We start from the raw sequence: 15,814 nt of genomic DNA, 5'->3' as shown, positions 1-15,814 counted from the left end.
ACAATGACACCACATTTATCTACACTGAAAACGGTGCTTTGAGTTTCAAAGACCAGACGCGGCAGACTCAGTCTCCACCCTCTCACTACCTCCGTTTAATGCTTGATAAAATCTCTTTATATACAATATTACAGTGATGGCACTGAATAATGAGGAGACAGAGCTGAACTTGTGTCTGTTTATTAGGAGGAATAACGGTAGCGCGCTTGGCTAAAGCGTTTGGGAAATGGAGACTGAAACTGAGCAGCGATGCTCTGATAAGCATTCGATCAAGGAAGTTAAGGTTTTCTAACTTGAGATCAGATGCTGATTACCAAGATTTTTAAATCAAGATAAGATTTGCCTCTATAACACCGCCGCTGGCTTCCATCACCACAACTGTGAACGACTTCGTTTACATTTTAACAATTTAACTGTTCTGATGTTCTTTTGGCAAAATCTGTGAAATTCCACTTTAACTACACAAAAGACAAAACGTATTATTGGAAAACACACTTAAGCCAAAGTGGAGGTTTCTGTGCCTTCACTCTGCTGTTACCGACCTTCTTGTACTGGGGCTGGCTGAGGACAGACGTTGGGTGGAAGCGGACCTTCTTCTCCTTGGCTCCCATGAGCGTCAGGCTTTCCCTGTCTACGTGGGTCAGGTTGGGGTACATGCCTGCAACCAGCGCAGCCTTCACTACAGCCCAGTTCTCAGAGTTCAGATTGACGTCACGGATATCGCCGCCACCTCGAGCTCGCACAAAGCCTGATAACCAAGCATAAGGGTTATGGATCAGGACCCATTATTTCAACAGAGTGGAAAGTTGGAAGTTTGTGAGATTTAGGATCAATCGCCTTTCACCCCTCGCCCCTACCCCTGAGCCCTTAGCCCTCTGTTTCGCGTGTTCACGTCTAGGGGTAGGGTGTCCCAATTTGTGTTGGGATAGAGGGGTAAGGCGAAGCGTTAGGGAAAAATGACCCTCCAAATGGAGAATTTTTCAGAGAAGAAAAAATAACAACAAAAAAATGAAGACAGTCACTGTTTTATCTCAGTTTAACGTCGTTTCAGTGGATTTTGGTCGTTTGCTTCATTATTCTTTGGTCAAGTTCTTCATAAAAAAAAAATCACTAATGGCATGCTAACGTCTCAGTAGCTAGCTAGCTAACTTCCCGTTCCACCTTAAATAGTCCAGCAGTTCTGATGCCTGAAGCGCCAGAATGTAACTGCTGCACCATTTAAGGTGGAACGGGAAAATTTGAGCAAGAATCTGGAGAATCTCTGACTTCAGCTTCATATCACTGAAGAATTAGGGGGGGTGATACTAAATAACTGCCCCCCTCTTTGAAGGCGTATGATCCCTAAATGTAACTAAAGCCCAGCAGTGAGGAGCTGAACTTTCCCCTCCTCTGCTGTCCCTGCAGACGGGCAGGGTCGCCTACAGAGCAGCGCTGGTAGCTGTTAATGAAGTGATGCTCTTTCTATTTGAGGGTCTCATTTCATAGGGCAGGATTTCAACCACTACCCCTTATAACTCATTTACAATCGAAAACAAGGGGTAGGGGTAAAAAAGAAGAACTGGGCCTGTGACTGGGCCTTAGACTGGGGTCTGATACCGTAATGCTAATTTTTTTAGAAGGTTATTGGTCCGTATATCTTTACGTCATTCAATTTTAATTTCAAAACCAGCGTTGAAAAACCTGGAAAATGGGTCAGTTCTTGTTTTAGAAAAAAAAAAAAGAAAAAAAAAAAAAAAAAAAAGAGGAATAGCTTTACAGTTTTACAAACTAATAAAGCCAATTAACAAAACAAACAACAGTGGAATTAAGGGTTGTGTTTTATTAATAATAAAAATTAAAAAAATCTAACCCCCTAACCGGAAACAGACATACAGGGTGCACCAAATCACAGGAATCAGGCCTGATTGTCGGGGTTGTGCAGAATACACTCCATCAGATCCACTGACTGTATAGCTGCACTCTGTAGTTCTACAGTTACAGACTGTAGTCCATCTGTTTCTCCGATACTCTGTTACCCTGTTCTTCAGTGGTCAGGACCCCCATGGACCCCCACAGAGCAGGTACTATTTGGGTGGTGGGTCATTCTCAGCACTGCAGGAACACTGACGTGGTGGTGGTGTGTTAGTGTGTGTTGCACTGGACTGAGTGGATCAGACTCAGCAGTGTTTAAACACCTCACTGTCACTGCTGGACTGAGAACAGTCCACCAACCAAAAATATCCAGCCAGCAGCGTCCTGTGACCACTAATGAAGGACTAGAGGACGACCAACACAAAATGTACAGCAGCAGATGAGCTGTCGTCTCTGACTTTACATCTACAAGGTGGACCGACAAGGTAGGAGTGTCTAATAGAGTGGACAGTGAGTGGACACAGTGTCCACCAGCACTGCTGTGTCTCCTCTCAGACCAGCGCAACACGCCACCATCACATCAGTGTTACTGCAGTGCTGAGACTGACCCACCAGCACGATGCACCAACTACAAAGTGCAACTATATAGTAAGTGGAGCTGATTTCATTATTTCCAATGTACAGTAATAAGATAAGAGATAAAACTATGATCTGTACGGTTGTACACATTTCCAGCGCAGTTTCCTGTACGGTTAGAGAGTCTGAGGTAGACAAATAAATGATTTAGTTTTGTTATGTACCTATGGCTCGGAGTTGGCCCAGAAGTTGGGTCCGCATCCCAATAATGATCTCCATGGTGGCCTGCGACAGAAAGTTTTTCTCACAGAAGGATCTCTCCCAGCCGTCACTGCGGGCCTTTTGCCACGCCTGAAAAATGAAGAAGAAAGGACGTCACACATGAGGGTTATTTTACAGGGTCTTCGATCACTCGGGCTAGACAATTAAAAGCCGCTAAGCCATCTGAATATAACTCCCAGAGTTAAAGGGTCTTCCTGGATTAAGGAATAGGCAGATTAAGTCTTGGAAATCAGACAACAGCATACTAATCTTAGATTATAAAAGGTGCTTTGATGACCATGATGGTTGTTAAAGTACTATAAAATGATAATAATAATAATAATAATAAAAATAATAATAAGAGTACTATAAAATTAAACTTAATTTGAACTGAAGTGACGAATTTATTTGCCAACAGTAAATTAACTGATGATAAACTGAGAAAACGGATTATTGAAAACGGCCCTTTCACCCTGCACACAGTGCTGTATCTCTGAAATACAGCGGTGCACAGATTTTTGGCCACACCAGTCAAGTTACTTGTTTTGTTGATTTTGTGAAAATAAGTTAATACTTCCACTACAGAGAACACACTTCTGCACATTTTAATGGAAAAGTACTGCGTATTTGCTGAATTTAACATTTTGGGAAAAAAATAAAGCATAAAATGTGGCCTGTGAAAAAGTTATGGCACATTTTCTATAGTCTATTTTAAATAAACCTGACAAATAAACAAACAGTTTGCACTAAAACATGCAGAAAAATGCCATATATAAACAGATTCTCTGTACAGAATGTGTAAACACAGTGTGTAATTTGAACAGGGATGTTTTTTTTTTTTTTTTTTTGCGTACGACTGTAGCTCCTACACATTTTTCCTCAAAGGTGGTCAGCAAGGCTACCTGAAAGGCCCGAAGCAGAGCCATGTGATCGCTGAAAGTGTTGGCTGCAAAGCGCTTCCTGCACAGCATGGCAGCTCGTTTCTGTGAGCCCTGAGCAGGCAGCACGAAAGGGTCCCTGTAGGCCAGCGTGCAGGCGATGGTGAGGATGGGGTCCAGGCACTTGAGCACCACAGCACAAAGCACCATCTTCCCAAGGTGCGGCTCCACGGGGAGGTCAGCCAGGTGATAGCCCAACTCCGTCAGGTCCTCCCACGGATCCATGGCATCTATAGTCTGGGTTGGAACACAGAGACAGAAGCACAGCTTTGTAAATCGTTAATTGTTAATAGTAAAAAATAAATTGTTAGTAACATTTTACAATTTAATTTAACACTTACAATTTAAACCAAAAAAAAATTCAGGCTACTTTCATATGTTAAAGTCCAAAAAGGTCTCCTGTACACGTGTATTCACCTCTGAATCGTACCAAATTATTTAAATCATTTCAAATTTCGTGATGCACTGAGGAGTCTCCTAAAGAATAGCGATCCTCATCAGAGCCCTACTGTTTAACTATTAGTACGACTGATCCATTTTTTTAAAAAGCAGATGAATATTTAAAATTTAAATCAATTACATTTCTCCAAGACAAGGGCTGAACGCTGTTCCTTTAATATAGAGGTACCAGATAAATTATAAACCTCTAGTCACTCCACATTTCTGTTCAAACAACCCTGAACCACATAAATAAGGGCTGCTGAACGCTGATTACTGGGCTAATAAGGACTGGGGTTCTGAATGGAGAAACGCTCTTGTAGTGGCCCATCAGTCTTGAATATGTAGCAGTAAAACGCACTGTAGCTACTTTGTTAAAAGCACTTATTAGTACAACGGCAAATGAAACATTCTGGTGGAGATTTTAGTGAACATTGTACATGTTTTAAAGCAATACCTTGAGCATCTGCACAGCATTCTTGACCGTCATCAGGTGTGGTGGCTCTGGAGCTTTAGCCAGGAATTCAGCAATAGGGCAGTTAATAGGAGCAAGTAGCTTAGTGTGGAGACAGAGTTCCTATCGGAGAGAAAGAGATACTCCTCATTTTAAGTGGCATGCTGCTTAAGCAATAGAACAAGTGATCTGGTCTCAGGAGTGAGCCGAACGAGAGAGCAATAACACGACCTTGGGTATCTTTCTGCTTTTATACAAGAGTTAAATAAAGTAAGAAATGAATAAACTGGCCGTGAACGCGGCGTTTAATATGTTTGAATGTTCGGTTCCTTCCTCCAAATTATAGCTCCTTAATGAGCAGCTTGTTGCTACGTCAGAGTAACGAGCTCCGCCCACTCGCTGCTCAGCCGGCAGTTCGTTCTCCAGCTCCTTACGCTAAATTCCCAAACTGTCGTCACCACTGAGCAGCTTTTCAGTCGGCAGCTGTGACAGAAGAACAGCTGAACAACCTGGAATCAGCCAGAAATGAACCCAACACCATTCGCCAGACGTGTCTGATCTTCAGAGTCGGACCAAATCAGACTGAGCCATAAAACTGACCCAATATCAGGTTCAGCTCAGTTTGGTCAGTTTGTCCAGATCAGTATTAATGTTGTTTTGTTCCAGCCGGTCTGTAAAGCTTCTTACAGCCCGTTTAGTTTGGCGAATGGTGTTGGGTTCATTTCTGGCTGATTCCAGGTTGATCAGCTGTTCTTCTGTCACAGCTGCCGACTGAAAAGCTGCTCAGCGGTGACGACAGATTGGGAATTTATTGTTGCCTCGTCTTCAGAGTCGGACCAAAACGGCTGTCGGTCAAATGTGATCTTAAAAGTGTCCGTTTTCAGTTTGTGGCGAAGTAAGCTTGGCGTCTCCTACAGCTGTTAAAGGCGTTGCTTAGCATATGATATAGTGTTTGTGAAAAAGCTGATTTTATGGTGAAATAACAGAGCAGTCAGAACGCTTCTCAACCAATCAGCTCTCATGGCCGGAACCAACTGTTATATATTCTGTATTTAAACATAACATATCTATTCTCATATCTATACTCACATATCGCTGCTGTGGGAAGAAAACCTTGTATGTCCATTTTTGACGTTTTTCAGTTTTTTGACAGTGTGAAAGTGCCTACACTATACCAATAAGAGTCCTTGGGCAAGACTCCCAACACTGCCTTCGCCTACTTGTGTAAAAATGATCAAAGTGTAAGTCGCTCTGGATAAGAGCGTCAGCCATAAATCCATCCATCCATCCATCCATCCATCCATTTTCTAAGCCGCTTCTCCGTCAGGGTCGCGGGGGGGTGCTGGAGCCTATCCCAGCAGTCTTCGGGCGGAAGGCAGGATACACCCTGGATGGGTCGCCAGTCCATCGCAGGGCAGACAGACAGACACAGACAGTCACTCACACCTAGGGGCAATTTAGCGTGTCCAATTGGCCTGACTGCATGTCTTTGGACTGTGGGAGGAAACCGGAGAACCCGGAGGAAACCCACGCAGACACGGGGAGAACATGCAAACTCCACACAGAGAGGACCCTGGTCGCCCGGCCGGGGAATCGAACCCAGGCCCTCCTCGCTGTGAGGCGACAGCGCTACCCACCACGCCACCATGCCGCCCGTCAGCCATAAATGTAAATGTAAATGTGAAAGTGATATTTTGTTAAGACTGAAAATGAGAAAAACTGATCCTAAGTCAGCACTTTTGTTGAGTGTACCTGCAGCGGCATACGTAGCAGTTGAGGGACCTGGTGCTCCAGCATGTTATTGAACCGCAGACGGCTGAACAGATGGAAACAGATGCCCGGCCTGCAGCGCCCAGCTCTACAACAGCAACAGAGACTACTTCAAAGAAGGACTCCAAAATTGAGAAGATATCTGGTTCTAAAGGTTCTCTATGGGTTCAGGGGTAACAAACCGTTTGTTTTTTTTAATGTGTGGTTTTTATTTATGTTTTTTTTTCTTGTTTTTCTTGATACACTCCAAGTGTCCCAGACCCAGCTTAAGCCCAGGCCTATGCCCAAAGGTGCTTCTTCATTAACACTGAAATTTAATCCAAGATTAGGCCAAGTCCACATCCAGGATATCAACAACAGAAAGCATTTCGAGGTCTTTCATTAAATATTTTCATTTTTTCGGAAACACTTAATTTTGGGTTATTCTATGATACGCCGACCAGGCATAGCAATACTGTTTCTACACTCATTGTCCATTTTATCAGCTCAACTTACTATATAAAGTGCACTTTGAAGTTCTACAGGACCCCCATGGACCCTCACAGAGCAGGTACTATTTGGGTGGCGGATCATTCTCAGCACTGCAGTAACACTGACGTGGTGGTAGTGTGTTGCGCTGTAGTACCTGCTCTGTGAGGGTCCATGGGGGTCCTGACCACTGAAGAACAGGGTAACAGAGTATCAGAGAAACAGATGGACTACAGTCTGTAACTGTAGAACTACAGAGTGCAGCTATACAGTAAGTGGAGCTGATAAAATGGACAATGAGCGTAGAAACAAGGAGGTGGTCACAATGTTATGCCTGACTGGTGTATATTATTAACAGATAAGAGCAAAATACTGTTGAACATCATGTGAAAGGATACATACCTTCCTTTACGCTGTAATGCACTTGCCTTCGATATCCAAACCATCTTTAGCATGGTCACATGATTCAGGGCATCAAAAGCTTTCTGTCAGGTATCAAATAAAAAACATGAGTGGATCTACTACAAAACGGAGCAAACTGTCCGTAATTAGTGAACAATACTGGTTCAGTACCTCTTTAACTTTGCCAGAGTCAATGACAAAGACAACATCATTGACTGTGATGCTTGTCTCTGCAATGTTTGTCGAAAGAATCTAAAAGAGAAGGAGGAAAAAAGCAGAAATCTTCCAGTTCAGACACTCTGAGGAAAATAACTGGTGGTTCTGTCTTTACAAAACACAAAAAAAATAGCACTCACAATTTTGCGAACCCCATCTGGACTTGGTTTCAAAACTTTCCTCTGATCTGAGGTCTGCATGTTGGAGTGCAGTGTGAACACCTGATACCTGGAGGACCAGGGAAAAAAAAATTGAAGATGAAACTAAAACCCAATGAACAATTGTTAAAAAACCCAATGAATGAATTGTTTTCCGTCACAGCCTAGTAAATAAATAGAGACTGAAGACAAATTTGCACTGCAGCAAATTAGAGTATCATTATGTGGTTGGTTAGTGTAGTGGGCAACACCGGGGTTCAATGCCCCGCCTGGGTAACCACCCTACACTACACAAATAAGAGTCCTTGGGCAAGACTCCTAACACCACCTTCACCTACGCGTGTAAAAAAAATGATCACATTGTAAAATATCACATTAAAAAAAAAAAAAAAAAAAATCACATTTTAAGTCGCTCTCTACCAAATGATGTAAATGTAAACAGCGAAAGCAACGATATTTGACATGCCTGTGCTGATGTTCTGCGAATCTCTTGTCGTCAAAAAGAAGACGGTCTCGCAGTCCAACTATTTCATCATACCCTGGTAAAAATATCAAAACTGCACCTGGAACGGGAAAAAAAAAGCAGTCCATGATTTGATTAGACACTCTTTACTCTATAGCACACGGGGGTATAAATACTCTGGACCACAGACTGAAGGAATGGAGCAGGGGCAGCTTACCATGTTGGCCCACTTTCTTAAATTAAACTACTAGCCTTTCACTGCACAATAGAAAATACAGTATGGCTGCATAAAAGACATACAATGCAATATAAAACAAATATACATTTTCTATTGAGGCCTACAAAAATGAATATACATTGATACACCAAAGCATCATGACCACCTGCTTAGTATGCTGTTGGTCCTCTATATGCCACCAATGTGTCCTCTATACGCCGCAATGTTGTACAGGTAGGAGGCATGTCTCAAACTGATGTCCAAGAATGTCTGGACCCAGGGTTTCAGAGGAGAACGTTGTCTAGAGCATCACACTTCCTTCACTGGCTTGTCCTCTCATCACAGTGAACCCTGATGGCATCACCTTCTCCAGGCCTTTCGTTTGGCGAACAGGTGTCTGTATGGGCACTTTGAACGACCTGTGGCTACACAGCCCCATATGCAGCAGGGTACAGTGCACCGGGTGTCAGGACACATTCCTCCCATAGCCATCGTTGAGATCTAATCGCATTTCTTTTTTTTTTTTTACCCCTACCCCTCGTTTTTGAGTGTCACATTGCCCATTTGAACTGAATTACAAGGGTTAGTGGTTGAAATCTTCCTCTATGAAATGGGAGCTTCAAATTAAACAGCACCACTTCATTAACAGCTACTGGCGCCGCTCTGTAGGCGACCCTGCCCGTCTGCAGTGACCGCAGAGGAGGGGAAAGTTCAGCTCCTCACTGCTGGGCTTTAGTCACATTTAGGCATCAGATGCCTTCAAAGAGGGGAGCAATTATTTATCATCACCCCCCTAATTCTTCAGTGATATGAAGCAGTGGTCAGATATTCACCAGATTCTTGCCCGAATTTTCCTGTTCCACCTTAAATGGTGCAGTTACATTCTGGAGCCTCAGGCGTCAGAACTGCTGGACTACTTAAGGTGGAATGGAAAGCTAGCTAGCTAGCTACTGAGACATTAGCATGCTATTAGTGGTTAATTTTTTTGAACAGAGAAAATTCTCACATTTGTGGGTTTCTTTGGTCTCTTGTTCAGCCACCCTGCCGGTTTTTCTTTGTTTGGAGTGTCTGAAAAACCTCTAGTCCAAGTAACTCTACTTGCCCTACCCCTCTATCTCAACAAAAGTTGGGACACCTACCCCTAGACATGAACGGGCAAAACAGAGGACCAAGGGCTACGTGGTGGCAGGGGGGGTTAAAATGGGATTTGGCCTAAAATTTCTGTGTCTTGTGCCTCAGAAGCTTTTCTATCAGTTAAGACCAGACGGGACAGCTTTCGTTGCCCTTAAGCATCAATAAGCCTTGGGCGACAAAGTCGTCTGTCGGTTTACGATCAGTCCCTCCTTGAGCCTGTTGGTAGGTACTTACAACTGCAGACCGGGAGCACCCCACAAGCCTTGTTCTGGAGATGGTCCGATGCAGTCATTGGGGCAAAACAATCTGGCCCATAGTTGAAGCCCAGCAGAGGAGCGCATTTATTATTGGTTCTGATGCTACATGGCACTGTGTGAGTTAACTTGATCTGTTCTATCACTGCAGCCCTTAACAACGTGTTCCATCACAGAAACTCATTGTGATAGCTATGAAATTATATTTATCATGCAACCCTGTGGTATAATACGAATATATTATCCTATCCGCCTGCTCCACTATTGCCAGTCATGGTCTAAAACAGTGATCTAAAGCTGTTTTGCATCCTTGTCTTCTCCACTATTTTTAAATTCATCCCTCTCTCACCTTCATCAGAGCTTTGGCAGATGTTGTAGAGAAGATGCATGATGAGATCCAGGTCCACCTTCTCATCATCAAAGCTGTGGTGGTAAGCCTTCAGGAGCTCCTGGTCCTCAGCACTCAGCTCAGCACTAGACGACTGCACCAGCGACGACTCGTCCAGCTGGCCTGCCTCCAGAGAGGAGCTGCAGGGACACGGGAGAAACAGGATATACCACTTTTTTTAGTTTAGCACTTAAGCGCTGTGATGAGTCATCACTTTAAATAAATAAACAGTCAAGAGATCAATGGATCAGAGACCTGTTGGTTGCAGCCCTAATATTTTACACGCAACAAAGTATCTACATTATATTAATTAAGCTCTAGATACACTATATTGCCAAAAGTATTTGCTCGTCTGCCTTCATGCGCATATCAAATTGAGCGACATCCCATTCTTAATCCATAGGGTTTAATATGATGTCGGCCCACCCTTTGCAGCTATAACAGCTTCAGCTCTTCTGGGAAGGCTTTCCACAATGGTTAGGAGTGTTTATGGGAATTTTTGATCGTTCTCCCAGAAGGGCATTTGTGAGGACAGACACTGATGTTGGACGAGAAGGCCTGGCTCACAGTCTCCACTCTAATACATCCCAAAGGTGTTCTATGGGGTTGAGGTCAGGACTCTGTGCAGGCCAGTCAAGTTCTTCCACACCAAACTGGCTCATCCGTGTCTTTATGGACCTGCTTTGTGCACTGGTGTGCAGTCATGTTGGAACAGGAAGGGGCCGTCCCCAAACTGTTCCCATAAAAGTTGGGAGCGTGAAATTGTCCAAAATCTCTTGGTGCTGAAGCTTTAAGAGCTCCTTTCACTGGAACTAAGGGGCCGAGCCCAACTCCTGAAAAACAACCCCACACCATGATCCCCCCTCCACCAAACTTTACACTTAGCACAATGCAGTCAGACAAGTACCGTTTTCCTGGCAACCGTCCATCAGATTTCTAGACAGAGAAGCGTGATTGGTCACTCCAGAGAACACGTCTCCACTGCTCTAGAGTCCAGTGGCGGCGCTTTACACCACTGCATTCGATGCTTTGCATTGTGCTTGGTGATGTAAGGCTTGGATGCAGCTGCTCGGCCATGGAAACCCATTCCATGAAGCGCTCTACGCTGTTCTTGAGCTGATCTGAAGGCCACATGAAGTTTGGAGGTCTGTAGTGATTGACTCTGCAGAAAGTTGGTGACCTCTGTGCACTATGCCCCTCAGCATCCGCTGACCCGCTCTGTCATTTTATGTGACCGACCACTTCGGTTCCACTTTGTTATAATCCCACACAGGTGGCGTCCGATCACGGTACCACGCTGGAATTCACTGAGCTCCTGAGAGCGACCCATTCTTTCACTAATGTCTGTAGAAGCAGTCTGCAGGCCTAGGGGCTCGGCTTTATACACCTGTGGCCATGGAAGTGATTGGAACACCTGAATTCAATGATTTGGATGGGTGAGTGAAAACTTTTGGAAATATAGTGTATGTGGATTAATTACACTGCCACTTATGTGCTCACATATGAGACTCCAGAAGATCCATTGCCTCGGTCTGGTTAAAGTGTCTGGCCCAGTCAAGTGCTGTCCTGAAAAACGGGAGAGAATAACTCTTTACTTACAGACGGGGGTGGATAATATGTTTAAACCAACAAACAAAATTCACAATAATTTCACAACACGTATCACAATGTTTTGACACACTGACACACACACTGACACACACACACACAATCATATTCTGCTCTCTTTAGGTGCTCACGAGACCCACAATACGCTTAGAAAAACAATTTGTGCATTATAATAAAAATGACCATGATACCGATGGAATATCTTCATACTGTCAACCCTACTTACAGCAAGCAACAAACCATTTGCAAACTGAAAATGCAGCGTTTCCAATGCAGTGCAAGCAATTTGTGTAAATTATCACCATTTTACCTACACCTGGCAGCATACAGGGTATTTCTTCATGTTGTATATTAAGGAATCTTAATTAAAAAATAAATCAATAAATATTTCTATTTTAATAAAAACACATCTTCCAGTAAGATTCAGCATACACTGAAACACTAATGCTCATGGATGACTAATAAAAGCTCCCAGAGGTCTCACTGACCGCGGTCACCACTACTACTCAACAAAAACAGTGTTTTCCCACAAATAACGCCGACTACTTTAGAATTCCTCTTCATCGCGAGTGTTAAATGAAAAGGACGCACTACAGTGAAAGACTGTGGTTAAAAAAAAATAAAAATACACACGCTCTTCTGTCCATAAAAAACGACCTGCTGTGAAAGGATGTCATGCTGACTCAACATTAAACTAACATTTCCAACGTTTCTAATGACGTTTTCTCTGTGTAGCAGTGCATTAGTGTGAGTCACTCACAAGACAGCCAATAAACTAAAACCAGAGCTGGAGTTTTAGATCACGTAACAGGTCAAAGAAAGCCATATGATGGTGCCCAGACTCATGAGGTTGTTGTGTCCTCACCAGCCATTGGACGCTTTGATGTACACGCTGGCTCCGATGCTGAGGAGCTGCTCCATCTGGCTGATGAAGCCTCTTCCTGCAGCCACCATCAGAGGAGTGGCACTTGTCTCACTGTGCCTGTAGTCAACTGAGACAAGCAGATAAGGGAGACGCTATGAGAGTGCATTAAAATGTTTCTAATAATGTGGTGCTATTATAAAGGCTGTCAAACTGACCACGTTAACATCCTAATGCATTTTCTAAGGCCCAATCCCGTTTCTTCTTTTTACCCCTGCCAATTGTGTCACTGAGTTACAAGGGGAAGTGGTTGAAATCTTGCCCTATGAAATGGGACCCTTTCATTAACAGCAACTACTGCTGCTCTGTGTGAGGAGATATGAAGTCACCGGGTAAGTTGTGACTGAATGGATGTAATGCAGACTGGAGATAGGACGACTCTGGACAGTTACTAGGTAAGTATAAGTAGTTTTAGGCAGCAGGGCCATAAGACTACACTCTTAGCTTAGCTCTACTCCCTTTTCCTCAGCTTCCTCGCAATCTGAGGTGACCATCCTCAAGCTAGCCCCCTACTGACACACTAGACATGAACATACAAAACAGAGGGCTAAGGGCTCAGTGGTAGGGGCAAGGGGTGAAATGGGATTGGGCCTTAGTTTGACACTAAGTTGTCAAGCAACCAAGGGCCGCTGGATGAGGAGACCATTCAGCTGCTATGAACTTTTGAACTTTTGAACTTTTGCAACAATGAACATACGATAACACGGCAGTTTAATGCAAAAAAAATCCTTTTTAAGTACTTTTTGGTCACCGAATCACCACTGCAAGTCTTATTTAGCACCAATCCAGTGGCGCGTCTCTTCTCACGCTGGGGCTGAATCTCGGCTCCCTGCTACCTACATAGTACACTATATAGGAATTTAAATACTGGGTCCTGCAGTCCAACAGTGCAAAATAAAGCTAAGAAAGTCATCTGGGACTCCGACACATGCACACTCGATAAATGATGCACTATCTGGCTGTATAGTCGAGAACTTTTAGGGAGTACGGAGACATTTGGGACTCAGCCTGGCTTCGACGCTACTTCTATCGGAAACAAACTTTGGAAGCATGCAATCCATTCAAGCACCATTTTTAGACTTTCATACAGCTGTTTTGCAGTTAATTAGATCAGCAATAGTTTAATTCAAGCCTGTGATATTAATGATGGAGTTGTTTAGCCTGTTGGCCATCTTTTAGCGTTAGCTACGTGATCAGACGTTCTAGTTAAGAAAAAAAGATTCACTCAGTTTACTCAAAAAAACAGGTCCTTACTTCATCAGTATACTTGGTGGTCATATGAGCAGCACGACAGTCAAAGATTACTCCTCTTTTTAGTTTTATTTTCTCCCCAAGTTAGTCGTCTCCAATTCCGCCCACTAGTTAGGACTCCCCCAATCACACAACACGACCAACGCTAGGAGGGCGAAGACTAACACAGGCTTCCTCCGAGACCTGAGAAGCACTGCTGCATCTTTTCAAACTGCCGCTCACGCAACGTCACTGGACAGCTGAAGGCGCTCGGAGGACATCGCCAACCGCCAGGTCTCAGGTCTGTTACGTCAGCTAACAGACGCCTGCATAGACTAGAATAGTGTTGGGTGATGGGGGAGAAGGGGGGGCCAACCTACCCACCCAGAGAGAGCGAGGCCAACTGTGCTCTCTTGGACTCCCGGCCACAGACGGCTGTAGCATCACCAGGGACTGAACATGCGATCTCCTAATGACGGGGTCAACGCTTAGACGGCTGCGCCACTCGGGAGCCTATGTTGGGTGTGCCTTCGAACACGGCTCAGCCAATCAGATTTTAAGACCAGAATTACACGTTTTGTAAAGCTGATCGTAGAACGAGTGGAAGTTCCTTACCACTGATGTTCTCATTCAGAATGAGGTTAAAAAGCTGGATGAAGGCATCAGCGTCCTGCTCCAGGAAGATGTCCGAGATGCAAGTGTCCATTTCCTTCAGCAGCCATGGCTCCAATGAGGCCACGTCCTTCTCATTCTATTTACAAAGAACTTGTGTTTGTGAGCGATTTAAATCATGTCAAATTACCGAGTAACTAATGGTTTTAAGTACATGGCAAGGTACATCACAGTGTTAACAGTACTAGCATTCTGCCCATATTGTGCAGCCCTAATCTGGACCTACCCTAATCAATTACAGCGTTTTCTACTTAAGCTCTCAGTAAATATATAATTAAAAGACACTGTTTAATCACACTGACCTGCCAGTTTATCAGCTTTATCTACATTCACTGGCCATTTTATCAGAAACACATAACACAAGTGCACTTTATAGGCTTACAATTACAGACTGTAGCCTCACCTTTCATCAGCCCCCTCTACCTCACCCATCAACATTAAAGGACCACCATAGCATCAGTGCTGTAACGATTATTATTTGGGTTGGGGACTCTCTCATAGCAGTGACACTAGCCATGTTTACATGCAGCCTGATCATCTGTTAATAATCCGACTAATGGCTCGATCAGAATTGAATACGTCCACGTAAACACACCAATCCGAACAGTCTAGTCCAATCGAGGCTACTTGAAATACAATTTCTATCCAACTGAACGAGGTGTGTTATACTGCAAATGATCTGTTGCACAGAAGAATAATATCCGTGTAAACGCCTGTATCCGATTACATTCCCTATCGGAAAGTTTAAGTCCGTTCTGCATGTGCGTCGCGTCACAGTGAGAGTTTATATGGTTCAACATGGTGGAGCAGAAACTGGTCTGCAGAGGAGACGAAGTTCATGCTCTGATCTTTAAAAGACGGCGGTGAGACGGACGTCCAGCTCATGCGTCTCAGATCACGACGTCTTCCTCTCGGCCTTCTTTAATAAGGACGTGTGAAGGACGTTTTCCTGAGTCTGACGTCATTTTAAAGCAGTTAGAAACACAACCACTGCTCACTGCTGCTCATCTCACTCTGACTGGGCCCACGTGATGCTTGTTGTCATGGTAACGTCTACACTAAGCAGTTCTCTACACATGCATGCGATTTTGGATCGGATTTCGTGTAGTGTACATGTAAACAAAGATTTTCTATCAGATTGTTGAGCAGAGTGAGCACAAACACCTCAGTCTTAAATTACAATCGGAATGTATTCAATCGGATTGGCAAAAACCTTTGCATGTAAACACATGGTAGTGGTACCATGTCAGTTCCCTTGTACCAATTATTTGGGTGGTGGACCATTTTCTCACAGCAGTGATACTGACACGGTACTGGTAGTTAGACACACCTACCTTGTCGGTTCCATTACAGGAATACAATTAGACATTAACTTCATCGTTTTCTATGCCCAG

At 43.9% G+C, this 15,814-nt stretch overlaps 1 protein-coding gene across 5 annotated transcripts in view; it reads right to left on the bottom strand.

Moving 5' to 3' along the window:
* LOC108438697 (3'-5' RNA helicase YTHDC2) overlaps nt 1-15,814 on the bottom strand; it is a 44,582-nt gene that overhangs the window by 17,215 nt on the left and 11,553 nt on the right. For all 5 annotated transcript variants that reach the window (XM_017716679.2, XM_017716678.2, XM_017716682.2 and 2 more), the window contains 13 exons: nt 14,364-14,499; nt 12,462-12,588; nt 11,489-11,554; nt 9,950-10,128; nt 7,999-8,095; nt 7,515-7,602; nt 7,330-7,410; nt 7,159-7,241; nt 6,271-6,376; nt 4,522-4,641; nt 3,591-3,863; nt 2,652-2,778; nt 543-748 (listed from right to left, as the gene is read on the bottom strand). In XM_017716679.2, coding sequence (XP_017572168.1) covers nt 543-748; nt 2,652-2,778; nt 3,591-3,863; nt 4,522-4,641; nt 6,271-6,376; nt 7,159-7,241; nt 7,330-7,410; nt 7,515-7,602; nt 7,999-8,095; nt 9,950-10,128; nt 11,489-11,554; nt 12,462-12,588; nt 14,364-14,499 — 1,689 coding nt within the window. The remainder of the gene's footprint in view (nt 1-542; nt 749-2,651; nt 2,779-3,590; nt 3,864-4,521; nt 4,642-6,270; nt 6,377-7,158; nt 7,242-7,329; nt 7,411-7,514; nt 7,603-7,998; nt 8,096-9,949; nt 10,129-11,488; nt 11,555-12,461; nt 12,589-14,363; nt 14,500-15,814) is intronic.

The sequence above is a fragment of the Pygocentrus nattereri genome, chromosome 23 (assembly GCF_015220715.1).
Source record: "Pygocentrus nattereri isolate fPygNat1 chromosome 23, fPygNat1.pri, whole genome shotgun sequence".
NCBI classification, from domain to species: Eukaryota; Metazoa; Chordata; class Actinopteri; order Characiformes; family Serrasalmidae; genus Pygocentrus; species Pygocentrus nattereri.
The sequence above is the reverse complement of the archived record's forward strand: the minus strand, read 5'-3'. Positions and strand labels throughout refer to the sequence as shown.